The sequence below is a fragment of the Sarcophilus harrisii genome, chromosome 4, assembly GCF_902635505.1.
Source record: "Sarcophilus harrisii chromosome 4, mSarHar1.11, whole genome shotgun sequence".
NCBI classification, from domain to species: domain Eukaryota; kingdom Metazoa; phylum Chordata; class Mammalia; order Dasyuromorphia; family Dasyuridae; genus Sarcophilus; species Sarcophilus harrisii.
The window spans coordinates 69484493-69512489 of NC_045429.1; the positions used below are offsets into that span (position 1 = coordinate 69484493).

Sequence of the window (27997 nt, forward strand, 5' to 3'; positions counted from 1 at the left end):
TGTGTGTGTGTGAGAGCGAGCGAGCGCGCTCTGGGCGGAGTAGGGGTGCGTGGGGGTGTCCCCCTTCCCGCCGAAGCCCTTCCCTTTCTTTTGTCCCCCCCATCCATCCCTTTTGTCTTTGCTTTTTGTTCTCCAGCCTCCCCCCGGAGTTCGTATTCCGAAATTAATGATTCCAGGGTGTCTGGACAGATTGCCCGGGGCTCTCCAGGGAGGGCTGGGAAGGCGGGGGGAGGGGCGCCAGGATGGGGGTTTTTCCGGGAGGGTCTGGCCACAGTAACCATCAGCTCCCCAGCCCTGTTCTCCCGACTCTGCTGCCGCCCTCCCGATCCTCGGAGGGAGACAGAGAAGGGGGGCAGGGCTGGGGGGAGGGCGCTCCGGCGCTGCTGCTGTCTGATTAGTAACCAGAGGGAGGAGGAGGGGACCGACTTCAGAGAGATTGTCAGACAAATTGAGCTACCTGGTGATTTCTGAAAAAAGGCAAGAAAGGCCGAATCCGGATTAGGGCACGATCTGGGGCCCGTCATCCCCGCCCCAAACTCCCTCCTTTCCCTTCTCCTCCCCGCCCCCCAGCTCTCGCCCGGAGAGTGCTGCTCGGGAGGGGCTTAACAAGCACGCCTCCTCCCGCCGGCGGCCGGGCTCGGGGGCTGGGCCGGGCTCGGGGCCGGGCCGGGCTCGGGGCTGAGCCCAGCGAGCTTCCAGCGTTGGTTCGCCATTGTCCCTTGCCCGGGCCAGCGCAGCTTGTGTAGCCGCCTCGGGTCCCTTTGCTCCGGGGAGCCTGCGACCGAGGCCCAGAGTCACTTCTCTGAGGCGTCCGCGGGTTGGGTTCCCGGCAGCCTGCAGGTGCTCGGCCAGCCTTTGGGTGCCTCTGTGCACAGAGCCTCGTTGGGCCGGGGGGAGATAGACATTCTAAGTCTTTGAAGTCCCACTGGCTGATAAAACACGCCCCCAAATTTTAAAGGTGCGGTGCGGGTGAACGTAGGTTTTCCTGGGCGAAACTTCAGGGCACGTATCTGCAACTTCTCTTAGAAAGGGAGGAAGGCAACCTGAGAGCGCAGGACTTGGGGACCGAGGCTCCGAGCCCAGCTCTCCATCCAGCCTCGGGTAGGCTGCTCCCAATTTCATGGATAAATAACGAGATTCCACGACAAACGCGCCAGCTGCAAACCGAAGTACTCGGCTCGAAGTGCTCGGTCCGCAGGATTATTACCAACAAAGCAATCGCCAAAACCTTTAAAAAATGGGCAGGAATGGGAAAGGCAGAAAGAATATTTCTTTTCCCTAGGGGATACAATTGGGGGTTTGGAGTTAGGAATCCTGCCTCAGTTTCCCCATCTATAAAGTGGTGATAATAAAAATCACCTTCCTCCCAGAGTTGTGAAGATCAAATATTAGTAAACCATTTTGCACTCCTGACAAAGCTATACAAATGCCAGCTGTAATTATTAATTAGCACGAGCAAAGGTAAGTAGTCTCCAGAGCTCAGGGTCCACTAGTGAAAACCAGCACCTTTAAGTTAGTTTGAAATTTAGGATTCCTGGGGGGCGAAAAAGTGTGAAAAGGTCAAGATATTTTAGGGTATGGAGGGCCTTGAATGCCAGGCAGAGTTTCAAGCCATTTAAAGTGACTTCATGGAAGACATGCCTAAAGAAGATGATGCTAATAGAAGTATGAGGAATAGTTGGGAGGTAGGAGAGGGGAAGGTCTATAAGGAGGCTATTGGAGTATGGTCAAGGGGGGATGGGAACGAGGGCTTGTACTAGAAAGGAATAAAAAGGAACCAGGAGGAGGAGAATATTATGGAGATCTGAACTCCAGTACTTGGCCTGGGACTGGAGGCAAAAGGCTACAAAAGATAAACCTAAAGTTCACGTGTGGAGCCAGTGAATGGTCAGCCCACAGTTACCATCAGCCTTGGGGAAAGTGTTTTCTGGGGAGGTTCCCTTAGGTCTCAGTTTGGGGTTTCTTACTCCATCAGCCAGGCAGCCAAATGGTGCCATAGTGCTCAGAGCCTTCCTAGCTGGTTGACTCTAGACAAGTCGCTTCACCCTGCCTACCTCAGTTTCCTCATCTGTAAAATGAACTGGAGAAGGCAATGCAAACCCCTCCAGTATCTGCCAAGAAAACTCCAAATGGAGTCACAAAGAATGAGGCAGACTTGAACTGACTGAACAAAGCAGAAACGACTGGCAGTGTTTGGAACCTAGCCATCCAATCTCTGCTCAATCTCATTGCTCCTCCTTCCTTCACAAGGTCGTCATCCTCTGTGTCTTCAGGCTACACAAATTCAGCTGCTGCTCAATCTCTCCCTCACTCCTCACTCCTCACTCTTCCCCCAGAACGGGCTGCCAGTGTGGTTAATTCTTCCAAAGCAGCTCTTGCAGTCCTCCTCTTCTCTCCCCTCTCGGGGTCCCTCATCCCGGCTCAGGCTTCTCATCATTTCTCACCCCGGTCATTGCCATAGCTTCCAAATGGTCTCCTCTACGACAGGGAACTGGGGAAGCTGCTGAGGCTAGTTTGGGATGAATTTCTTTGGAGAGGTAATATGGTAATGTTGAAAGATGTGTCTCTGGAGCCATAAGTCCTGGGTTCAAATCCTTTATCATTTGCTCTGTTAAGCCCGTTTTGTTTTGTTTTTTAATAAATAAATGAGATTGAGTAAGATGAGTTATAGAATGCTCAACATTATGCAAAGTGCTGGGGATACATATGGAAAAGAAGCACTCCTGCCGTGGGGGAGCTTCCATTCTAATGGAGGAAAGGACACATATGGAAGATTTTAGCTGCAGGTCAGATGGAAAGATCCCATGGTCCTGAGGGTCCACCAGCAAAGCAGATAGTAAAACCTCCTCTCCTTTTCCATTCAATCAGCAGTTAGCACAGAACCTGGTACATAATGGCACTAATTAAATGTTGATTGGGGAGTACAGGGATGCCATGTCCAGAGTTCCTGGGCCTCTTTGCCCGATGGATGATGTCTTGGTCAGCATTGGTTGCTGCCTGTGGTAAGGAAAATTGATTCCTTTTCATGATGATTTTCCCCTTAAATGAAGGCTCTACTATTTTCAAGACTGGCTCAAGTCCCAAGCTGAGTGTATGGGTTCTCATCACCTCACCACTGGAATACTTTTTGGATTTTTTTTCCCTACCTCATCTCTCCCCAGTGCACCACACCATCACTCCTCACACCTTCACTCAAATACCGGTGATTTTCCTAAAGCACAGATCTTGTCACCCTCTCTCCCTACTTTAATAACTCCAGTGATAAAATAGAAAACACTTTTCAGCATTTAAAGTTCTTTTACATCCTGGCTAACTCAGGAGGAAACATTTCTGGTGAATTGATCAAACCCAGAGCCAACAAGTCATCAAAGGTAGGGCTAGGAGTAATATTAACAACAGTTAACATATAGCAATTTTAGCTTGGTAAAATGTATTAATTGTATTCCCCCTATAGCTATGCCCTCCTATTTATTTAGTTATTCACCAATTAACACTTATTGTATTTCTAACTTTTTGTTACTATAAAAAGTACTGCTGTAATTCTAATCTTATTTTCCTTCCTTCAATCTTAATCTTATGGTTGCCCAGTTCAAATGTACATTATTTTCTCTTCATGGATCCCTTGCTCTCTTATTCTATCTCCATTTTTATCCTATCCAAACTCAATGTGCTACAAAAGATTTATGGAGAATGTCCTGCAATGGCGCCGAGTTCACTGCAAAATTGATGTTTTTGAAAGGCAAACAGGCTCTCATTCCTGCACAATGATGCTTTTGTTGAAAATTTCTCCTTGATTCTCTAAAAAAATTTCCCATTTTTCTTTCTCTACAATCCCTTCATCAAGCAAAAAAAAAAAAAAGAAGAAGAAGAAAAAGAAAGAAACCTCAAACAAAAAGAAAAAATAGAACTCTCAATACATAAACACATTGTCAGCAAAACAAATTTCCACATGGTTCATGTTAAAAATTGTACCTGTCTGCATTTTCAAGTTCATCACTTTCTGGCAGGAGGTGAATGGTGTCTATTATCTTCATTCTTTTGTCTTGGTGCTTTATCATTGTGTTGAGTAGAGACCTAAAGTCTTTCAAAGTTTTTTCCCCCTTCCATAGTGTTACTATGGAACACATTGTTCTTGCTCTGCTCACTTTGCTTTGCATTAATTCAAAGAGATCACCCAGTTTGCTCTGAAACTGTTCATTTTTATAATTTTTTAGAATATGCCATTCTATACCACAGTTCGTTTAGCCATTTGCCAAGTTTCACCTCCCTTAGTTCCTAAATTTTGCTGCCATGAAAAGAGCAGAGATGAATTTACTGACCAGTAATTAATTGCAGTTTTAATGCAAAAGCAAGTTTCCAATTAGACATACCTGGCACCTCAATCTTTAACATTCGCCAGTCTATTCACAAATTAGCCCAAATTTAGTAATTCAACAAGCACTTCTTAAGCATCTAGTGCAGAATCTGCCTGAGCCCAGTCTTCTTTTTCTACTCATTATTTTCTTTTGTCCCTCTCTTGCTTCTTTCCTTCCTTTATTGCTCCCTTTAGCTGACCTCCACTCCAGCTCTTACACCCCCACTCAGAGAGCAGCACCTGCTTGAACGTGGCAACTGCCTCTGGCACGAGTCTCTGGCTAACTTCAGAACCCATCAGCTTGGCCCAACCAGCAATGGACTAGTAGAGAAGTCAGTCCTTTAATACAGTTGGTTGACAGCGAGGGTTGTTATCAAAATCTGCCTGGCTATCCTCCAAGACAGAGCAGGAGGTTTGACTCCCATGTGGCAGCTGGCATAGATTTGCCCTTCATGAAGTACCTTGGCTTGTGGTTCCCTTGGCCCCAAGTAGATTTCAGAGTGTATTCTCTATCATTTGCATTCCAGTATTAGACCCATAAATGATATTTTGTATTCAATAGCTTTCAAAGCAATTTGCCTAGAGGTGGTGGTGATAGTGGTGTTAGTCAGTCCTGTCCAACTCTTCATGACCCCACTTGGGGCTTTTTTTGGTCCCATTTTACAGATGAGGAAACTGAGGCAAAAAGAGTCAAGTGATTGGCCCAGGGTCACACAGCAAGGAAGTGTGAGAGGAGATCTGAATTAAGGTCTTCCTGACTTCAGACCCAGCACTCTACCCACTGCACCACCCCGCTGCCCTTTGAAACATTCCCTATGTTTCAGCAAAAAGTGATTTTGTGCCCTCTTCGAGATGCTCTTAGAAGTCACATTTCTGGCACAAAGAAAGACACTGATCTTAGCATCCCAAGTTGGCCCTTTAGAACAGAAAAACCTGAAGACGTTACAGCTCAGATCTTTCAGGGCAGTTATCAAAAATTAATTTCTCTTAGGTTAAGGCCTCATAGTGGATTTAGGAAGGTTTAAGATATAATGGAGAGCCAATCCTGAAAACAATAGCATGGAAACTATCTCCCTCCCCCTGCATTTCTCATATTTGAGAGCTCGAATCAGGAAATTAATTATCATATGTACAACTAAATTGACAACATCCCTTCTACAGTTATCAAGGATTATCCAGTTTATTAAAGCAGCTTAATAGCATAATTACCTGGCACCACTAAAATCAAAGCAGCCATTTTTTAACTGAGAGGTTCACACTCTTCCAAATGCTAGCTGAACATCTTGTGGAGCTTTGTATTTGGCTTCTGAAGTGAGACAGGGAGAGAGAAAAGGTTTTCAGAAGAGTAAATTGGCTTTGGGAAAATGCAGTCTACCTATGGTAACATTTAGAGCAGAAAAAAACATCTCCCGAGAAGGATCTTGGCTTCGGGACTGCATAAAAGATCCAGTATTCCTAAGGAGCAATGGCCAGAATGGGCATTTGGTGATACTTGCTCCTCTGTCATATCCAAGGATATGACATGTTTCAAGTATAGACAGGAAGCCATATCACTGGGCACTCGTCATCTGGGCCTTACCTTTTTGTTTCATCTGTGGAGAATTCCTAAAATAACTACATTCAGTGGGGAGTTCCTGAATGTCCCTGATTTGGACGCAGATGACTTACCTTCATTTAAAATCTTTCAAACTTACCATGTAAGACCTTTTTCTTTTACCCTTTTTCTGGGTCTCAATTTCCTTACTTATCAATTGAGAGAGCTGGAATATAAGATCTCAAAGGTCTCTGTCAGTTTGGTTTGATTCTTTGACCCCAAACCTCAGGCAGGTATCATTACCTCAGCAACCAATACAGAAACCTGTATTGACACAGATAGATTTCTCCATGGTCAAAAATGCACACTTTTCATTTGCCCTTGAAATGTGACCTGCTTTTATCCATTGAGAGATAACTATCCTCTTCCTCTCTTCAAGTTCAGCCTCCAAGCTGCAATTACCTATACACAGATGCATGTTGGTTCTGCAGGTAGCACCGCTTTCCGGTCCTAGGGTCTGTCCTATACTTTCATTTGTGATGGTCTTCGTTAAGGTCCAGCAATTTAAACTGTAACGGAATCTCTCCCAGTTTAAAGCCTTAATTCTTTACATTTTTGGACCAAAAATGAATTAATCCTTATCCATATAAAGGGAGGCACATAGAGCTAAAGGACTGGATGGAGGTGATTGTTCAGTGGACAGTAAATAGCAACTCCTGAAGTAATTTGGTAAATTAAATTGTTCGGGGATATTCAGAAATGCAGCTTAGTTTCTAAAATCAATCTGTCAAATCCACCCTTTGGTTTCATTAGGCAGAACTTCAGGATAATTGAATTTGTTTTTGCTGAAGTCAACTGAATGCATACTTTGGCATAATGCAGCATATGAGATATTGCACAATGTGGCAACATCAGCTTGACTGACAGCTTGCTTTTTCTTCTTGAGGTTTTCTGGGAAGGGGAGATAACTAACCCAAGATTTTCTCTAGAAATATGGCTGTGTATGAATTAATAAAAATTGCCAACATTTATGCAGGGTTTTAGAATTTTAAATTTTACCCACCTAATATTTGTTATTTTAATTTTATAACATTTTATAATAATGTATATTATTAGGTGACCTAATAAATAAGATTCCACGATTTGAAACCTCAATCCTGAAATTGCTGATCTTTGACTTAAAACAAGTCCCCACTATGGCCTCCTTACAAATGGTGAAACCTTGACCAGATAAACTCCCACTTTCACTAGAGTCTCAGTCTCCTTTCTGAATAACAAGTAGTTCCTGATGTCATGCTGGGTCTCAGAACTCCGGTGTGGTCACATACACTGTGGTTAACGTGGATGTTCTTCAGAAAGAAACTAGCCTTAATCTTGTCAACCACTGCCTCAGTCAAACTGAGAGCTGGGAAAGATCTTGGCTTAAAGAGGCTCGGTCTCCCACTGCATGCAAAGCCTTCTGGGCCCAGCTCTGGCCACCAGGCCCAGATGGCTCCTCGGGGGAAGCTGTGACTCTGCAGGGTCCACCCCAGTTGTAGACAGGAACATTCGATTGACACAGTCCTCTGCCACGCCTGGCACTGGCTTTTCCTTTCGTACTTCTTGTGGTAAAAGGGAGTCAGGTCGGGCAATGGATTTAACAGAGAATACTCTCCCTGTGGGCCCAAGTGAGGGGAGCTCCTTGTTAGGAATCTAGGGTGAAAAAGCTCTGATCCCATGTGGTTAGCTTAACTGAGACCGTTAAAAAATTTCTGGGTAATTTAATCATTTCATTAAGGCCAGCAGTTACTAATAAAAAAATGGTCATCTCTTTGGCCCACCTCAAGACCAAAAACCTTTTGATTTAATTCCAACACAACCATTTATTAAGTGTGTATATGAAGTGAATGGGGACACAAAATCAGTGCCATTCATTGAGGAGTTTGTATGTATGTACAGGGACCAAACAGCATTAACAAAATCTATGAATTAAACTCAAGGCTCAATTACTTTTTTCTGCTGGTTTGTGGTTTTAAGGACAGGGAAAATAAAGAACCGAAACTGTGTTTTTCTTTTTCTCTCCCCATCCCCCCCTAAAAAAGATCACAATCTTGAGAGATCAAGAAATTGCCCTGGTATTCAAGGTCTCTTCTGAATAAGATAATAAAATCATAATATCAGAGAATGGGGTCTGAGAACTCAGTGCAAAGTCTCTTACTTTGCAGGGCACTTAAATAACCAGCATTCAAAGTCTGCTGCAGGCATTGGGAAGGTCTGGAAGGTAGAAAACACTGTAAAAACCAGACAAGAGTTCAATGTCTTTTCACGTGACTTTAATACAGTACAGTCTTCTTTATACAATTGTATGTAACATGACTCCAAGAGAAGAAGTTGGAAATACAGCAGGAGCTGATAGATCTCGAGGGATAAAAATGCCAGTAAGAGGAAAAAATTCCTAGGATGGCTACTTGAATTGATAATTTTCTTCAAGAATAAACAGTAAGCATGTTTTTCTGATTTATGGTCATCACTGGTTCTGTCTGTTTTGGTGCACACTTTGAAGCCACAGAAGACTGCATTTTATTTCAAGGAAATGGACATCCCTGAACATGATTGCCTTTTGTTTATTCCATAGGAACCGGTCAATAGCTAATATGCCCAGACACTCCAGTCTAGCAGAAACAAACTGCTCAGGGGTATCAGCTTCTTGGACCTGCCTATCCTGCAAACTATAAAATGTCATCAATGCATAGACTACCTGTCATTTAAAACTTGGATCCTACTTTTCTTCATAGCTCAACCTTAAATATCTTTAAAGTAAAATTTTCTCTTCTTCCCATCAGACTGGGCAGTTTTTGCCTAATGTTGCCATTCTCTGTGTTAAATTCTAAATACAATACATATTTCATGGGAAAAAAAAACAATGCTTGGCAATACTTTGTTTATTCAAACTTTATGGTTAATCTTCACTTTTCCATTCCCTTTCTCTCATAAATGTTAAGTTTACAGTTTCAACTTCCTTCTCTTAGATTGCTTATAGACAGACAATTCCCTTAATCTACCCAAGTTTGGGGTTTTTATCCCCAAAACCTAGTGTTAATGATAGGAAGTAATCACTTCAAGCCCCCCCCCAAAAAATATTCCAAAAAGCATTAGTAGACACAGCGTGGCTGTCTCTTATTTGTCCTCACAGGGATAATTAAAAAACAAAACAAAACCCACACAATTATTTTAGTCTCATGCAGACTAGATTACATATATTTCACTGTTTATAACATTACACCAGTACAGTGCTTCTCACTAATGGGTATACCAGCATCCCAGGTAACATCAGCTATCCTCCCCCTCACACACCCACTTTACTGTTAATTTACAACCAGGCTGGTGTATAACACTGGAGACTTTGTGGCCTAAGGAAGGTAAGGGTAAAGCAACTGAGATTTGTTCCTTTATCAATGAAACTTAATACTCTAGTAATCCCACTTGAATAATTCAGTAGCTTTTGAGATTTCAGTAATTCACAAACCAAAAGGAAAAAAGAAATAATATCATCTATATCCCATTTATTCTTATACCAGATCGGCTATGGCTAGCAGAACTGGTCATCATGACACAAAAGCAGAAGTGTATCCCATGGTCAAGCTGCTGCTGTGGAGAAATTGGATAAAGAGATGCATGTCCTTAAGTGGTATTATATTAATATATTATATTAATAACCACCATGGTCAATAGGAAGAACATTTCTTGGGGGGGGGGAAGGTGAAAAACCAATCATCAATTGATATCAATCATTGATAGCACCAGGTTTTTAAGTGACAGAGGGAACCAACTTTTTTCTAACTATTTTGGGAAGAAATTATGGTAATAAAATAAATAGTCCCACCATAGCGGGGCCACATTGATAGGACACATTAGATGGACATAAAATATCAATATTTATCTATAAAGACAGGACTATTTGCAAGACCTAGATTCTATTGTGGTTCACTGTGTGTCAAAATTAAAATGCTCCTAACAAAGTAATGCTAATATGGTCATTATTATTATCAATAGTAATGGTTAATAAAGTCAGTTCCAAATGATTAGCTTTGCACAATTTTTTCACTCTTCGGTGAAATCTCTGCAGGCAAATGAGAGCAAGTGCCAGTTTTAAAGGAGCAAAGGAAAGGCATTTCACTTCCTAATCACAGATTCCGTCTCTAGTGCCAGCCTCAGTTTCCTCATTTGTGAAAATGAGAGCTGAACTACACAATCTCCAAGATCCTTTCCACCTCTGAAGTTTTAGGATGGTTTTTTACATCAGGATGGTTTAGTAGTTTTTTCTGTATCATCAACATAATACCAAACTTAAGGCCAATCACTACACAACAACTGTCTTGAGATACCAGCTGTCTTAACAACTCTCAAAAATTAAGAGTCAGAAAGTTAGCCTGTTCAGGACTGAACATCTCAAAATGGTGCATACTAATTTTTATAGTAATGAGATGGCATTTAGTAAAGTCAGAAGAGACTTTATTCCTATATAGCAATGACCAAAGTTTAAAAACGCTTCATAATTTACTGTATATCTTATCACAGGTACTTCAAAAGATCAAACTAGAGATGAGATGAAATATAAGGTCTTAGTTTTAAAATACGTAAAGTTTCCAAGGCTAGGGTGAAAAAAGGCCCAATAATCCATTAAATCACAAAATTTCTTGGAAGGAGATTCAGAGGTCACTGCTTCAAAACCACAAATGCAGTATTCATGGCTTCCTAGACTAGCCAGATTGTTGTTTCCTGTAAACCTAAATATAAGCAAAGGTATTCAGAGGGATCTCTTCCAATGGAACATCGCCATCACTTATCAAGTGTTTATAGCCAGTGTTGATCTATGAAACCTTTGGTTTTATCTACTCAATACTGATGATATAGGCTAAAAAGTGGTTTCTGATGTTTAAACAACAAAAACAAATTTTAAAAAGTGGAATTTTAAGAAACTCGCCAACAAGATTAGAAGTAGTACCTTCCCAGCTGCCAAAATACATAATATATGCTGTTACCCATTCCTGTTGCTACATATGATTCAAAGTTAAAGTACTTTGCATATATATATATATATATATATATATATATATATATGGCTTTAGATAAGTACTAAACTTTTTATTTGTGCAGTGTAAATATGTATATATATATATATATATATATATATATATAAAAACACATTTAAAGTATACACTTGTATTTAACATACAATTCACAGAACTCCAAATGAAATGGATTCTTTTAAGAAGGAATACAAGGAAGCTTACAGATGTCTCTTATTAATGGAACAGTCACTTTCTAGCCAGAAAGATTCCTCCTCTCCCCTACCCCCCCAATTTGGCAATCACTTCTTTACTTGCAGAAAGTAAAATACTTAACAGAGACAGATTTCAGTTACAGTCAACTAGATTCTCTTCACAGTCCTTAAAACCTCCTAAGGTAAAATGGAGTAAAAGTTGCCAAGTTGTTGGCTACCAGACTCATCAGTCTGTTCAATTCTGGGTAAAAGCAGAACTCTGGAAGGCTGCCAAGTTTCCCCTCCTCTCTCCTGCTCTGGCAGGAATTCTAAGATTGTACAAGCCCCATAAACACACACGCACAATGCCCAAAGCAACATCCTGCTGTACTGTGGTGCAGAACACACAGTGTAACAACACCTCACCGTCCGTACTAAGACACAATCAAAATTAGAAGCACCCCTCGCTTTTAGTCCTGGGTTTGGATTCACACTGTGGCAAACATTCTGGGTAGTTTTGTGCTGCTCCTCCCATGATACTATCACCTGTGGCCCACAATGCCTTCCTAAGAAACGCTATTAACCTTTTGATTCTCATGCACACTGCTCTACAAGTTCCTTAAAAAATGGTGAGGCCTGAATGTGGGAGACAATAAAAGGAAAACTGAATGCCATACCAACCCCACAGGTCAGATGTCAGTTGCTATTCTTACTATTCCACAGGTAATGATGTTAAAGAGAAATCTGAGGGAACCAACCAAGCTTTCATTAAGACCTCATTAACTCCAGTGAACTAATAAAGAGCTCTTTGGCACTCCGAGCCCCCAAGGCCTCCAGCCCTGTCGTTTTCTGAGGCTCTGCAAGTTCACACCCGTCTCACAGGGACTGACTGCACCAACAGCAAAACAACATGCTCTATTTATTTTGGCCAGAACTGGGTTTGGGGGAAGGCCTGGATATTTCATTCATTCACTTATTTACTTTAGAGAGGCTGATTAATAAAGCACAGCTCCTTAACAGGCAGGGCCCCTGAATTAACAGTCTTATTTTAAACCAAGGGACTCCACACTAGCTAATTCTCTTCTTCCCCTCAAAACTTAACAGGCAATGGGTTAGTTCTGTCTGATTGTGTTTTGGGGTAGCTGCTGCCAGTCAGTTAGGTCAGGCCTGAATCCAACCAGGCCAGTGCTACCTCCAAAGCATGGACTTTTAAAGAGAGACTTTGGTAATTAAGAATGGTTTGTTCCTGCACTGTCCATCAATGAATCACTCGTCATATTCCCTTTCGAGTTTCTGTCCCAAGTTTCTTTTGTATCAAGATGTGCAATTTCTACTACATCTAAAGAGAGGTATACAAGCCTAGTTCCTTCTTGCCATCTAGCACTAGGCCCTAGGTGTGGCCGGCTTATTCAGAAAAGCCTTCAGAGGAACAGATATGGCTTCTGCCCAACTTTAAAACTTTTAAAACTACTATTGCTTGCTACCTTACAGAAAATTGCTCCCTGTGACTGGCAGGAAAAAAAAAAAAAGATTGAAACAGGAACAAGTAAAAATGGATCTAGGGAATCAGAACACTGCATGGAAACTTGGGCTCCTAGACAATCTTCAGAAGAGTAGAGGGAATCCTATTTTTTTTTTTCATTTTTTAAATTTCTCAGCAGTGAGAAACATTACTGAGGAGTGATTCCAGTGATTTTGTATGCACCTGAACATCCCGAGTTAGCGGTATAGCCAGCAGTAGCAATGACTACATGCTTATTTTAAGACACTGGTTGTCTCTTACAAGGCAAACCTAGTGGTTAATATTTCTCTAATGTGTCAGTTACTTCTTTTGGAGACATTTTAACCAAATGTACCCAATGAGGATTTATTTCATTGTTTTGAGGACTTTCCTTGTCTCAATGATGTATGTATATGATGTGTGTGTGTATATTTGTGCATACCAAGACAACACAGAACTGATTTTCTTAGAACCTTATAAAACTGAGTGGATTATAAGTGAAGCCACTCAAGAGGATCAGAATTTTTTTGCTAATTTAAAAAACCAATAAAGAGTAGCCAGACATTTGTAATATATAAAAAGTCAGCTAAGTAAGGAGTGTAAACAAAGATTATCAACCATCCCTTTTATTTTATAAATTCATTTTTTAGTATCCACAGAGTCAAGTTTCCTTATCTACCATGATCCTGGGAAGAAAAAAAAAAGGATGGCATCCTTTTTTGAAAAGAATTACAAATATCCAGTATTAAAAATTGCAATTCAAAATTAGCCTGGGCCAATACATAATTATGGTTGATGAAACTGGTGAATACTGAGGAGTTACCCAAAAGGACAAGGACAATCAAGGTAAGGTTGAAATTCCATTTCAACGCTTGGTCCTCTCCAGGCTTTTGCAGTCCACCTCTTTTGGACCATTCCTTTTCTTCAGTGACCCCGTAATTCCATCCATGTGACTTCTCCTTCCCACTTCCTGAGTTACTGTGGCCAAAACCATTCATCCCATGGGAGCCAACGTCAGGTGACTTAGCTCATTGGCTAATGCTTTGGCTCATGCTTTCCTAGAGTGGCCTTTGAGAAGCCAGAGTCCCAAACTGCTACTTTAATAGTTTATTCATTAAGGAAGGTTATAAAAATATCCTATTTACATGTGCATGTATTTGAGGCATTTGAAGAATAATCAAGAAGCCTGACGTTTAGTTAGTCAGCAGTCTGGGTTTCCATGAAAATTACCTTAAACTAAGTATGACAAAGCATTTGTCAGTTTCATTTGGAATTGGCTCAGTTATTCAAATGGAAGAGTGATAAAAATCAATTGCTTCCTTAAGCAAACAAATAACCCAAATCTCCCAGCTATCCTCGTAATTATAAACAGGTAAGAAAAGTCTGGTCCAGGGCAGAGGTCTAGCTTGCTGATTTTCAGCCTTGGAATGAATAAAACAGCGGCAAATTCCCTCTCTTCCCTGCCCCACTTCCCCAACAAAATATAAAACAAAAAAACCTAACCTAAATAAAAATTAACGGTATAGAGTAAAAACAAGACAACTCCTGATTAGGCAGTCTATACAAACTTTTTCAAGTAGTCCATGAAGTGCTTTGCAGTGACAGACTTAGGGGTACACGTTACAGGCATGGAATGTGTCCACTAGGTGAAGGCTAAGGTTAGTACAGGGGGCAAAAGCTGCTGCCGGGCACGTTCGGCCTGGGCCTGTGGTTCGGCCTTCCGCTTTCCCTGAAGCACTCAGAGCACGGCTCGCCACCTGTTTTATCCCAAATGGTGTCTACGTGGTCAGTGAGTGCCATTTCCACCAAATGAAACAGGACTTGGCAGGGAACTAGCATTTCTCTCTCTAGTGTAGTCTACATGAAGTGACCCCCCCGGCCCAGGACTCAATGCATTTACTATTACTGGACATAGTTCCAGGTTCTTCTACCTTCCTTAATGACCAGCAAAGGTGGAGGTGAAGTACACCCTGCAGCAGCCCAACTTACACAACAGTTTGTTTTAGATAAGACAGTGGCATTTGTTAAAGGGAAAAGAGCTTAGGAGAGAGAAAAGATCCCCCAAGAAAAAGGAGGAAAGACCTGGCAGAAGCAACATAGCCAACATTTGCTGATCCATTCCCTGCACTTCCGAGGGAGCAAAGACAGACAGCAGCTGGCTGTGTACACAGCAGGAGTAGCCATATGCCCCTGCTGGGAGCCACCCGACCTGGGCAGGAGTCCGGCTTCCACGTCCCCTCCAAGGGCTTGGTAAGGCAGATCCTGCAGCAGCAGCTGCCAAGAGCTCTGATTCAGAGAGAAAATCAAAGTCTGGGGTAGGAGTTCTTTGGAGCAAAATAAAAAGGATGGCAACATGAACCGTGCTGACTTTTCCCGTCTCCCCTCACGTTTTCTTATGGGGAATGAGCAGCATTCAAAGCCTCTTCCATCACAGCACCAGAAAGAGAATGAGCACTACCAGTAAGATCCCAAAGAGAACGATGATGGCACACCACTGCCGACGATCTGGAAGGCAGGGAGACATGGATTAGCTTTCTTAACAAAATGAGCTAATATTCCTGACTTCCTGGTGACTGTGGGCTGTCAAACAGAGGCTGGATGTGGATGCTTGGGGCAGGGGGACTTGGGGACCAGAGGTCCCCCCAATCTGGCAATGCTACAAAATGTCTGAGATACACCAAACACTAGCAAACTTGTACCTACAGTCAATGACCTTCAGACAGACATTGCTTCTGGTCTGAAGTGCAAGTTGTGCTGATCCCCAAAAAGGTCTTATCATGATTTAAGTATTTATTTGCTTTGTGTTTGAAGAATCTCATTAAAACCTGAACTCAGCTTCCTGTTGCTTAATTACTGTATTAGTTTAAGAGGAGGGTGGGTTCTTTGTTTTTTGCTGATATTAATGTGACAAGTGGAAAGACCATGTGTTTTAATTATTCACCAAAAATCATATTAGTAAAACTATTAACTAATTCCTTTTTTAGGTGCTAATGGAAAGTAGAAGAAAAAGCTGGTTTGAGATAGGAAAAGGGAATGCTTAGAGCATCAAGCTCCCTAAAAAGACACTATATATCTTAATTCTACATAGCACTTTTTCAATTTTTGATGACTATGAGTTTAATAATAGTAACGTTGCAATATATATATATTCATAGCAAGAATCTCTTTCTTCTTAAATTCTCTGACTTAGCACTAAGAAGCAGTGAAGGAAAGTAAATTGGTTATAGTGGATCAGTTAAGAAAGTTACCTATATTAACAACTGAATGATATTTCTTTAAATGTAGCTAGTACCTAGAACATTTTCGTAAGCTCAGAGTACTTTTTGAGGGGAATGGAAGTAAATTTCAGGGTTGGTTATTCTTGACTTTCACAGAAAAGAGTTTTGAGATATATAGGCTGTAATATATGAATCTGGGTTTGGAAAAATGGAAAGCTGGGGGATTTTTTTTTTGTCTGCTGAACATATGGGAAGTATTGAAAATCAGAAGTGGGTCCTATATGGCAAGGGGGGGAGATGTGTGAGGGGGATGAACACAACAAATCTTATTTATTTCCACAATCTTTCTAAAGTAAGCCTGGGCTATAGAAGAGCTGGGCTAGACTGTAAGCACAAATTGATCCCCTTGAACTGAATATGCTACTAAAAGTACAGAGTGTTATTTTTCAAATTAAAATGATCTGGACCTTCAGAATACAGAAGGGGGGAAAAAAGGTTTAAATCCTTCTAAAAAGTTCTGCATTAATTAGAGAAAAAATTTAATTTTCATTATTATTTTACTTGATTAAAATGAAGTATATAGAGAGATTTAAAACAGGCTAGGAAAACAAATTATGCCCCCCACCCCAAGTATAGCACAGTTCTTATTAGACAGATGATTTAGATCAAATGTTCAAAATATATGCATCTCTACTATGAGAAAACTTTCAAAATAGTTAAGAGTGAACAGGACTGCTCTGAGGCAAGTGATAGCATTCTTAAAAATTTGTTTATCCATAGAAATTTTCACAATTATTTGAAAATGGATGTTGGCTATTTATTTTTAAAGTTTAACCTCAATGTAAAAACATAACCTTTCTCAAGACACATAGTGGATATACTTCCTGCAAAAAACAGAGAAAGGAAGCCCATAAGCACACTTCCTGTTTTTTATTACCCCTGACATCCTGCTATTCTAAGGGCCCCATAGAATTCTAGTACTGTATAGCTTTTCCATGAGCCTTTTCTTACTTGTCAATCTCCTCTTCCCTCTCTTCTACAGTTGCATTTAGTTGGGATTTTTTAATCAAGGGAAAAATGTGTTATGCCCAAGCTAAAACAGGTTAAGAATGTTCTCTTTTAAAGTAATTTTCCTTTAAAATTGTAAATTGCTCCTGTGCATCATGGACTAGGCAACTTTATGCATCTGCTACTCTTTTAGACTTCTCATAATCACTTCCTGTGAGTATGAATATTTGGAACAATAACCACATTCCTTTTTGACCTCAGGTAATCAGTTTTAATTATCTATACAGATAAGCTAAAGTGCCTAACTCAACCATTTAGAGAAGGAAGCAACACACAGAGAGAGACAGACAGACAAACAGAGACAGAGACTCCTCCAGGTATGTTTTTTTCGAAGGGAAAATTGAATAACTTGCATTTTGAATTGATGGAAGAAGTCATTTACCAAGGCTTGGTTGGCACTAAGTTTAGAGTAAGTGGAAAGATGGTTGATGCCCTTGAAAGTTAAAGGAAAATTTGAAGGAGAAAGTTTGGAAGAAGGTGGGAGGAAATAAGTCCTGTTTCACACCATGTACTGAGTTACATTAAATGGCGATGCTTAATAGGTAGCTGGTAATGTGAAAATGCAGCTCAGGAGAGTCTTAACACTGAACATAAAGACCTGAAAATCAACTGGCAATCTGGGATAAAACTGAATCCATAGGAACTGATGGCATCATCAAGTGATAAAACAAGGGGGTTAAAGAAAAGACAGTCCAAAGTCAGGCAAGGTCAGACAAGTAAAAGAACAGTTACCACAAAAACACTGAAAGGAAAAATTATCCAGGAGATGAACAACAGAATGAAAGAGAAAAGGAGGATAACTGAGAAAAGGCCAGTGATAACTTTGTAGAGGGCAGTTTCAATTGAATGATGAAATCAGAAAGTATGGAGGGTTAAAAGAAGCTAAACCTTCACTCTCTAAACTTCAATCTCCTTTTCTATTCCCTACAAATATTTCCATGTATTTTCTATTCTCAAACCCCCCTTATTTAACTGACTACATGCAATCACTATAGTCTAATTTCTCCTCTTCTCTAAGGCTAAACTCCCAGGAGTAACAAGAACTAACATTTATTAAGCATCCACTTTTGTGCCAAATATTATGTCAAGCACTTTACAAGTATTTCCAAGAATATCAATATCACTTTGAAGTTACCCTTCTATAAAACCATGTGTAAAATGTATTGACATTTGTTTCAAAAACTAATTGAGCTTCTATTTATCGCAAATTTAGTCAAGAAGGAAAAAAAACAACACAGGACTAAAAGGACAGGTTGATTTCCCAACCTGTTTTGAGAATTATCTCAAGGGCCAAGGTTAAATAGAGGGCTCTCAAGGCAAAATTTAAGTTTAAAACTCATATTAACCTGAAAATACAGTCTCTATAGCATCTCTGGGAGAAGCATATGTAAGCAGAAAATAAGTGCTGTAATTTCAAAGAGGCTAGAAATCAAACAGGTTTTTTCCATCCATTTATTAACTTAAAAAAAAATCTCAGTCCTGCAAACCAACTGAACTAATTTGTTTAAATATTTAATGATGGTTTTAATTACAACTTTAAATGAAATTAATTTAGACTTTGGAAGACCAAATAATAAGCCTCTGGCTTTTAGGAAGATAAATGTTAAGGGACAAGTGAGAAGGGGCAAGAAAATCTCTTCTTTATCATTTGTTTTAAATGTTATCTATTCTGGCAAAGGCAAATGGAAAGAGAGGGAAGATTTTCATGGGTCATTGTGTAGAAATTGCCTCCAATTGCCTTCATAACCATAAAAAAGGAAAAAGAGAACTCCTATATCTTTTTTTTTTTTTTGCCAAGATTATATCACAAGACTTCCAGACAAAAATGAAAAGTTCTCCTTCCCTCAACACACATATAAAAACCTGAAAAGAACAGAAATATAAAAACCAAGACACCTATGCAACCAGCATTTCAAGGATTGTAAAAACAGTTTCTCTCTGATTCTCATTACGATCAGTACCTACCGCTGGTCATATGGGAAACTTTTGCAAGTTTCTTCATCACGTTGTCTAGCCGAGACTGTGTGCTGTCCAACTCATGAGAGAAGTCATCTAACATTCTGGGTAGAGAAGTGGATAGAAAGCACATGGTAAAAAAAAAACAACCAAAAAAACAAAGAAAACCATATTGTTATAACTCATCAATAAAAGGCAAAATCTCCAAATCATAAGAAAAGTGAAATCTAAATGTCTTCATGTACTTTAAAGGCATAAAATGACTTATGTTCATGCTACAAGAGACTAAACCCCTAAATGAGTCTCTTCCTTTCTCACCAGAAAAACAACAAAAAAAGTTTTAATAAAATAAAATTGATTCAGCAAAAGGTCAAGAATTTCAAGGGAACTAATAAAAAAAAAAAATCAAATGATGGTGGCCTACCTCTACTAGATCTAAAACTATATTATAAAGCAGCGGTCATCAAAACCATTTGGTTTTGACTAAAAAATAGAGAAGTTGATCAGTGGAATAGGTTGGGTTCACAGGACAAAATAGTCAATAACTGTAGCAATCTAGTGTTTGACAAACCCAAAGACCCCGGCTTTTGGGATAAGAATTCACTATTTGACAAAAATTGCTGGGAAAATTGGAAATTAGTATGGCAGAAACTAGGCTTGACTCACACTTAACACTCTATAACAAGATAAGATCAAAATAGATTCATGATTTAGGCATAAAGAATGTAATAAATAAATTGGAAGAACATAGGATAGTTTACCTCTCAGATCTGAAGAAGAGGAAGGAATTTGTGACCAAAGAAGAACTAGAGATTATTGATCAAAAAATAGAAAATTTTGATTATACTGTTAAAAAGTTTATGTACAAACGAAATTAATGCAGACAAGATTAGAAGGGAAGCAACAAATTGGGAAAACATTTTTATATTCAAAGATTCTGATAAAGGCCTCATTTCCAAAATATATAGAGAATTGACTCAAATTTATAAGAAATCAAGCCATTCTCCATATGATATGAATAGACAATTTTCAGGCAAAGAAATTGAAACTATTTTTAGTCATTTGAAAAGATGCTCCAAATCACTATCAGAGAAATGCAAATTAGGACAACTCGAGATACCACTACTCGCCTCTCAGATTGGCTAAGACAACAGGAAAACATACTGACAATGACAAAACATTGTAGGAGATGTGGGAAAACTGGGACACTGATTCATTGTTGATGGAATTGTGAACTGATATAACCATTCTGGAGAGCAATCTGGAACTATGCTCAAAAGGTTTTCAAGCTCTGAATACCCTTTTATCTAGCAGTGTTACCACTGGGCTTATTTAGCAAAGAGATCTTAAAGAAGGGAAAGGGACCTGTATGTACACGAATGTTTGTGGCAGCCCTCTTTGTAGTGGCAAAAACTGGAAACTGAGTGGATGCCCATCAATTGGAGAATGGCTGAATAAGTTATGGTATATGAATGTTATGGAATATTATTATTTTTTAAGAAATGAAGCAGAATGATTTCAGAGAAGTCTGGAAAGACCTACATGAACTGATGCTGAGTGAAATGAGCAGAACCAGGAGATCATTATACACGGCAACAAGAAGACTATACAATGTTCAATTCTGATGGACGTGGCTCTTTTCAACACTGAATTGATTCAAGACCAGTTCCAATTGTTCAGTAATGAAGAGAGTCATCTACACCCAGGAAAGGACTATGGGAACTGAGTGTGGACCATAACATAGCATTTTCACTCTTTCTGTTGTTTGCTTGCATTTTGTTTTCCTTCTCAGATTTTTTTTCTTTCTAGACCTGATTTTTCTTGTGCAGCAAGATGACTGTATGAATATGTATACATATACTGGATTTAACATATATTTTAACATGTATGGGAATACCTGTCCATCTAGGGGAGGGAGTGGGAGGGAAGGAGGAGAAAATAGGGAACAGAAGGTTTTACAAGGATCAGTGTTGAAAAATTACCCATGCATATATCTTGTAAATAAAAAGCTATAATAATAAAAAAAAGGAAAAGAAAATTGAGTCATATAAAATTGGTCAGCATTTGCTAGTTGTAATATAGCTGAAGAATTAATAGAGCCCAGTACATTTTTCTGTGTTTTATCAATTTTCTTAAATTCTGCTATCCCTTCTGTCAGGCAAATAAACTATGAAGGGCTACAGTAAAAAGGCTTCTAATTATTATTAATGGTATGTTTAAAAAACAAAAAAAACAAAAAAAACACTGGACACAGAACCAGAAGTGCTGGATTTGAGATTCAGCTCAGCCACCTACTGGCTGTGAGCTTGAACAAATCACTATTTTCTGAGCCCATTTCCTCATCTGAAAAATGGGAATATTTGTATTTCCCTCCTCATTAGGCTATTAGGAAATGCTCATGAAAGCCCTTAATTAGCTGTAAAACATTATTATGAGTGAGCTCTTGCTCCAAGATTTGGAAAAGGCTCATAGCCAAACAGCTGGTGGTAGAATATAAGCTGGTGATAGAGAAGGGCTCCACAACTCATGAAAGAGCACATGTCAATGAAGCCCATGTGAGTCATCCATAGCCAAGTTGGCAGACTTCTGGCCTGCAAGCTGCAAAGAACAAGCCAGAACAAGATTAAAAATCAACTTTGAAATGTTTGACAAAATAAATAAAAATACAGTAAGACAAATACTGTTAATCTGTGGTTTTTTAAGTTAATATTTCTACTTGATTTAAAGGATTTTGATTTACATTGATGATTTAAAGGAGCTAAAAGTTGACTATATATCACACACAGTCCAACATAATGACAGGACTTATGTATTTACTATTATCAGAATCTCCTAGACAGGCAGCATGTTAGAGTGGAAAGAGATATAGGTAGGAAACAGGATAGGTACCCATCAAGTGGCAAAAAGCTGAATAAACTGTAGCACATGGATGGAATGGAATATTAATGTACCCTAAGGAACGAAATGTAAGAATTCAGACACCCAGGAAGACTTGTGTGAACTGAAGAAGTATGAAACAAGTAGGACCAGAGCAATTTACATGATGATCACAATAAAGTAAAGGAAAACAATACTTAAAGACTTGGGAATCTTGATCAATGTAGATATATATCATGGCTTCAGAGGCTTGAAAATGAAATTTGTTCTGTCCTCTAAGCAGAAAAAAAGAGCCGATAGATTTTAATGCAAAATGAGATGTACGTTTTTTGACCAGGTAAATGAATGGATAAATTTGTTTTGGCTGATTATGCTTATTTATTACAAGACAGGGAGATGAGTTATTAAAAACTGCTTCAGGAAAAAAAAAAGGAGAAAAAGATGTTAATTTAGCATGAAAAATACAGAACCAAAAACTTTATATGGGGACATAAACTGAACAGTTTCATTACTAACTTTTAAAATATAATGTAGTTATTGTTGTTATTGCTTTGTGGGGAGGAGAAAGCAGCAAAATAAATTACATGCACCAGAAGTTCAGTTTCTATTCTTTGTAATGTTTGATGAATGCAGTCACCTCTTGGCTGTGAGGGATGAGATAATACTTGGAAAAACACTTCAGAAACTTTAAAACTTTAGATAAATGCTAGTTGCTATCATTATCATCGTTGTTACAAAAGAAAATGTTTTTCTAAAAAGGAAAAAAAAAAAAAAAGCACTGATCAGAATTTTATCACTGCAACTTAACACTGATGACCACTGGGCTCAACTGCTTTGAACCTTTGTTTACTCATGAATAAAAAGCTATATTAACAACATGTTTCCTTAAATGCAGCTGATACCTAGAACCTTTTCATAAGCTCAGAGTACTTTTTTGGGTGAAGGGAGGGTGGAGGTGACTTTGGGAGTTATTCTTGACTTTTACAGAAAAAAGTTTTGAGGTATATAGGCTGTAATAGATGAATCTGGGTTTGGGAAAATGTAGAGGAAAGCTGGGAGATAGTTTGTCTCCTGAACATATGGGAGGTATTAAAAATCAAAAGCAGGTCCTAAATGGCAAAGTAAGGGGGGATGATGAACACAGATCTTACCTGTTTCTTCAATCTTTCTAAAGTAACCTTGGGCGCGAATTTAGGGTTAGGGTTAGTATGTGTGCTTTTAGCTATAGAAAAGCGGGGCTAAATTATGAGCACAAATCCATCCTTTTAACTGAATACGCTATTAAAAATACAGAGCATTATTTTCCAAATTAAAAAGATCTGGATTTTCAGAATACAGGAAGGGGGGAAAAAAAACAGCTTAAATCCTTCTAGAAAGTTCTACATTAGAGTAAAAAAAATTTTAATTTTCATTATTATTTTACTTGATTAAAGTGAAGTGTGTAGAGATGTTTAACACAGGCCAGTAAGACAAATTATGCCTCCTCAACTATTTGGAACCTTTGTTTATTCATGCATAAAAGGAGGAGAAGGAAATCAACTCCTTACAGGATGAGGATTAATGAAGGTGCCCCTGAAGCACTCTGCAGACCTGGAAGGCCAAAACAAATGTTGTCCCTACAACTAGGTCTGGATTAGTGCCAGGACACATCTCTGAGGTGCCTGATCCAAAGTTACAGTCAAATAAAATATGCTCTCTGGCTACAGCCCAGTGAAAATAAGCAGCACTGAGTTTAAATAATGTGATCTCTTCAGGGGAATTCAGATACCACACTACAGCTAAGCCTTTATTGGAGATGTGTATGTGTGTTGTGCAAGTCTCCCCATACTTCCTCCTCCAACAAACTGCCCAGCACACAGCACAATTTCTTCCACAATGAAGGAAAGGAATAAAAATGTTTGGCTGCTTTTAGACCTCGGTCCCCTTACTAGTCCAGTCCTTTAAAGCTAAAACATAACTGGAGGACTAACTTTAACACTGTGTCCAATACTACTTTAGTTCCCTGGGAGTGGTGAGAGGGGTAGCATCAGAAGTAGGGGTGGGGAGCAGTGAAGAGAAAAAGAGTGAAAAAAGTCTTTCCCTGGCAAAAGGAAGTCTTGGTATTTTCAGTTGCTTAGAACTTTTTGAAAAAACAACAAATTAGAAAATTTAAGGGGGAAAACACATTTCACAGAGCTCAAATATGCATGACAGAAATGGAATCATCTTTTTAATTAACAATTGTTCAGCTTTTACTTTGATTAAAACTTTTAAGTAATTCTTCACTCGTGAAACCACTAGAGTAAGACAGGATATTCTCTCATATATTCTGGGACATCTTTAGCTCATAATTAATTTTAGAAAATGAGGCACTGAATAAGGATTCTATAAATAATTTGCAGAAAGTTAAAATGTACTTTACAGGTCACAGGTTTGGCATGTATGCAATGTCCAAGGACAGTCTCAACATGTCACATCTCTATGTATAAGGGACAGAAAATGGCCATTTAAAATTCAAGTATTTTTTGGGTAGTTGATTTATTTAATATTTTCCCCAGTTACATTTAAAACAGATTCCAGGCATGAGGGGACAGTCAGTGCAAATTCATAAAGTCCAAAAATGGAGTGTCCTTGGGTGGGCAAATGCAAGAAGGCCAGGGTCACTAGATCAAACAGTATATATGGAGAAGAGATGAGCAGGATGCTCTAAGAAAACCCTGAATAGACTCACATAAACTGATACCAAGTGAAATGAGTAGAGCCAAGAGAATATTGTACACAGTAACAGCAATACTGTATGATGATCAATTGGCAATGATTCAATTACTATTCTCAGTAACACAATGATCCAAGACAATTCTGAAGGATTTAAGATGGAAAATATTATTTATCTCTAGTGAAAAAAGTGATGAGTCTGAATGCAAATCAAAGAATGCTATTCTTGAAATTTTTTCTTTTAGTCTGTGTTTTCTTCATAACAAGACTATGTATATTTGGAAATAGGTTTGCACATGTATAATCAGAATGCTTGCCTTTTAAAGGAAAAGGGGGGGAGGAAGCAAAGGGGAGAGAGAGAATTTGGAACTAAAAATAGGAAAAAAAAAAAACACAAAAAACAACCAAATATCAAAAATCACTTAAACATTTAATTGATAAAATCATTAAATAAATATGTATTTTTTAAAAGAGTATATGGAAATGTGTCAAATACAGGAGTGCCTACATATTGGGAAGATGGGAAAAGGTCAGGTAATTAAGGGCTTTCAAAGCCAAACACAATTTTATATTTGATCCAGGAAGTAAGAGAGAATCACTGGAGTTGACTGAATTGCGGAGTGAGGAAAAGAGATGTGGTCAGACCTTCCCCTCCCCCCCCCACCCAATTTTTACAGTTGAGCAGACAACAGACTGGGGTAAGGAGAAACTTGAGATAGGGAGACCTTACTATTGCAACAATCTACCATGAGTCCCGGTAATGAAGGCCTGTCCCAGGGTAGTATAACAGAAAATGTTGCAAAAACAAAAGTAAAGGGATATAGCAACAAATTGGATATAGGAATGATGAGAAAAAGAGGAATCAAGCACCCCTAGGTTGTGAGCCTGGGTCACAGGAAAAATGATAGCATTCTTAAAAGTATTAAGCCAAAGAGAGGCTTAAGGAATTGGGGGAAGGGGGAGAAATTTAGTTCAATTTTGAACATGTTGAATTTGAGATGTCTGTGACAATCAATCTGAAGTGTCCAATATGGAGATTCAAGACAAAAGGTCAGAAGAAAGGAAAGAGATGAATAAACAGATTTGAGAATCAATTCAATCCATAGAAGCTGATGAGATTACCAGGTGAAATAGTTGAGACAGGTGGAACTAACATGGTAGAGAAAAGGCAGCCAACTTATCTGATCCCCCCAAGTCCCTCCAAATTTTACATAATACCATAAAACAATTCTTGGAGTGACAGGACCCATAGGAGGACAGGGTGAAATAATTTTACAGCCAAAGAAACTGAGAAGGAAAGTTCTGTCACACTAGGCTGAGAGTGGAGCACAGTCCAGGGCATACCAGGCCCTGAAAGCTAGGAATAGGCCTTGGGAATCTCAGAATCAGCATCAGCAGTGTCTGCTTCCACAATTTGATTTGATTTGAACACTTGGAGGCAGGACTCTGCTGCTCTGCCCATACTCAGATCTGGATCGCTCTCCTGGGTGGCAGTTCAGGCATTAGGACAGAGATTTTGAGGCCACAATGGAGCAGGTACCCTCTTCCCAGTCCCAAGGCAGAACAGAGTGTTTGTAGTCACTCAGAGACCAGGTGAGTAATAAATGCACCTTTCTGTAGGATCATACCACCTTGGAAGAACGGAAAGTTTACAAATACCTAGAAGTATCTCTGAAAACAGTACACAAAATCCCTGAATCTTGGGACAATGGCCCCACTTTAATCAAGCTTTTTTAAAAGTCAAGAAATAGAATGGAAAGATGAGCAAACAACAGAAAAAAATTCTGACCACAAAAAGTTACCATGGTGACAAGGAACATCAAAACATACTCAGAAGACAACAAAGTCAAAACTTCAATATCCAAGCCTCCAAGAAAAATATGAATTGAAAGAAAAAAAATTGGGAAGAGCTCTGAGACTGATACAAGAAAATTATGAAAAAAAAGTCAATAGCTTGATAAAGGAGACACACACACACACAAACTCTGAAGAAAATAACACTTTTAAAAATATGTCAAATGGTAAAAGATACACAAAAAGTCAATGAGGAGAAGAATGTCTTGAAAAGCAGAAATGGTCAATTGGGAAAAACAAACAAAAAAAAGGTATAAAAATTCACTGAAGAAAAAACTTTACAAAGTACAGTTGGCTAAATGCAAAAGGAGGGACAAAATTTCATAGAAGAAAAAAAGTCCTTAAAAATTAGAAGTGAGCAAATAAAAGATAAGGACTTCATCAAGAAATCAAGTAACAATAAAATGAAAAATAATGAAAATATACAAAGAAATATATCTCATTGCGAAAATAACAGACCTGGAAAATCCTGGAAGATCCAAGAGAGATAATTTAATAATAATTGGACTGCCTGAAAAGCCATGATCAAAAAATGAGCCTAGACATCATCTTTCAAGAAATTGTCAAGGAAAACGGTCCTGATATTCTAAATCCACCAATCACATCCTGAAGGAGAACCCCAAATGAAAACTTTCAGGAATATTGCAGTCAAATTACAAAGGTCTCAGGTTAAAGAGAGAATACTGCAAGCAACCAGAAAGAAACAATTCAAGTATTGTGGAGCCACAATCAGGATAACACAAAATTTAACAGTTTCTACATTAAAGGATCAAGAAGGCTTGGAATATGATATTCTGGAGGGCAAAGGTGTTTGGATTACAACCAAGAATCACCTACTCAACAAAAGTGAGTATAATCCTTCAGGGAGAAAATGGACATTCAACCAAATAGATGCAATTCATGAAAAGACCAGAGCTGAATAGAAAATTTGATTTTCGATACAAGATTCAAGAGAAGCATAAAAAAGTTAATAGAAAAGGGTACTTAATAAGGTTAAACTGTTTACATTCAATATTTTTAACTCAAAGGCATTCTCATTGTAGGGCAGTTAGGAATATATGACAAAGAACATAGGTGTGAATTGAATATAAAGGAATGATATGTAAAAAATAAAATTAAGATGTAAGAAAGAAGAATGCACTGAAAGAAAGGGAACAGGAGAAATAGAATGGGGTAAATTATTTTCTATAAGACACAATAAAAAGCTTTTACAGTGAATGGAAAAATGGGAGGGATGAACCTTATTCTCATCGGAATTGGCTCAAAAAGGGAAAAAACACACATTCAATTGTTCATAGAAATCTATCTTAACCTACAAAGCAAAGTAGGAAAGGAAGAGGATAAAGAAAAAAGGCAGTGTGTATAATAGAATGGAGGGCATTCTGGAGGAGGCAGTAGTCAGAAGCAAAATGCTTTTAAGGAGAGATGGGGTGAAAGATAAGAGAGAACAGAATGGGTAGAAGATAAATAGGATGCAGGAATATGCATTAAGCAATCATAACTATGAAAATTTTTGAAAAAAATTTCTATGATAAAGGTCTCATTTCTCAAATATATAGAGGACTGAGTCAAATTTATAAAAATAGGATATATTCCCCAATTAATAATCAAGAGATTTCAAATGAAGTAATCAGAAATATCTATAATAATATGAAAAAGTGTTCTAAGGGGGGCAGCTAAGTGGTGCAGTGGATAGAGC

General features: G+C 38.9%; 1 protein-coding gene across 2 annotated transcripts in view; it reads right to left on the reverse strand.

The window, feature by feature from the left end:
• Nucleotides 1-12758: 12758 nt before the first annotated feature.
• STX6 (syntaxin 6) overlaps nt 12759-27997 on the reverse strand; it is a 48595-nt gene continuing 33356 nt past the window's right edge. For both annotated transcript variants that reach the window (XM_031936985.1, XM_031936986.1), the window contains 2 exons: nt 18883-18977; nt 12759-15136 (listed from right to left, as the gene is read on the reverse strand). In XM_031936985.1, coding sequence (XP_031792845.1) covers nt 15060-15136; nt 18883-18977 — 172 coding nt within the window. In that variant the 3' untranslated portion in view covers nt 12759-15059. The remainder of the gene's footprint in view (nt 15137-18882; nt 18978-27997) is intronic.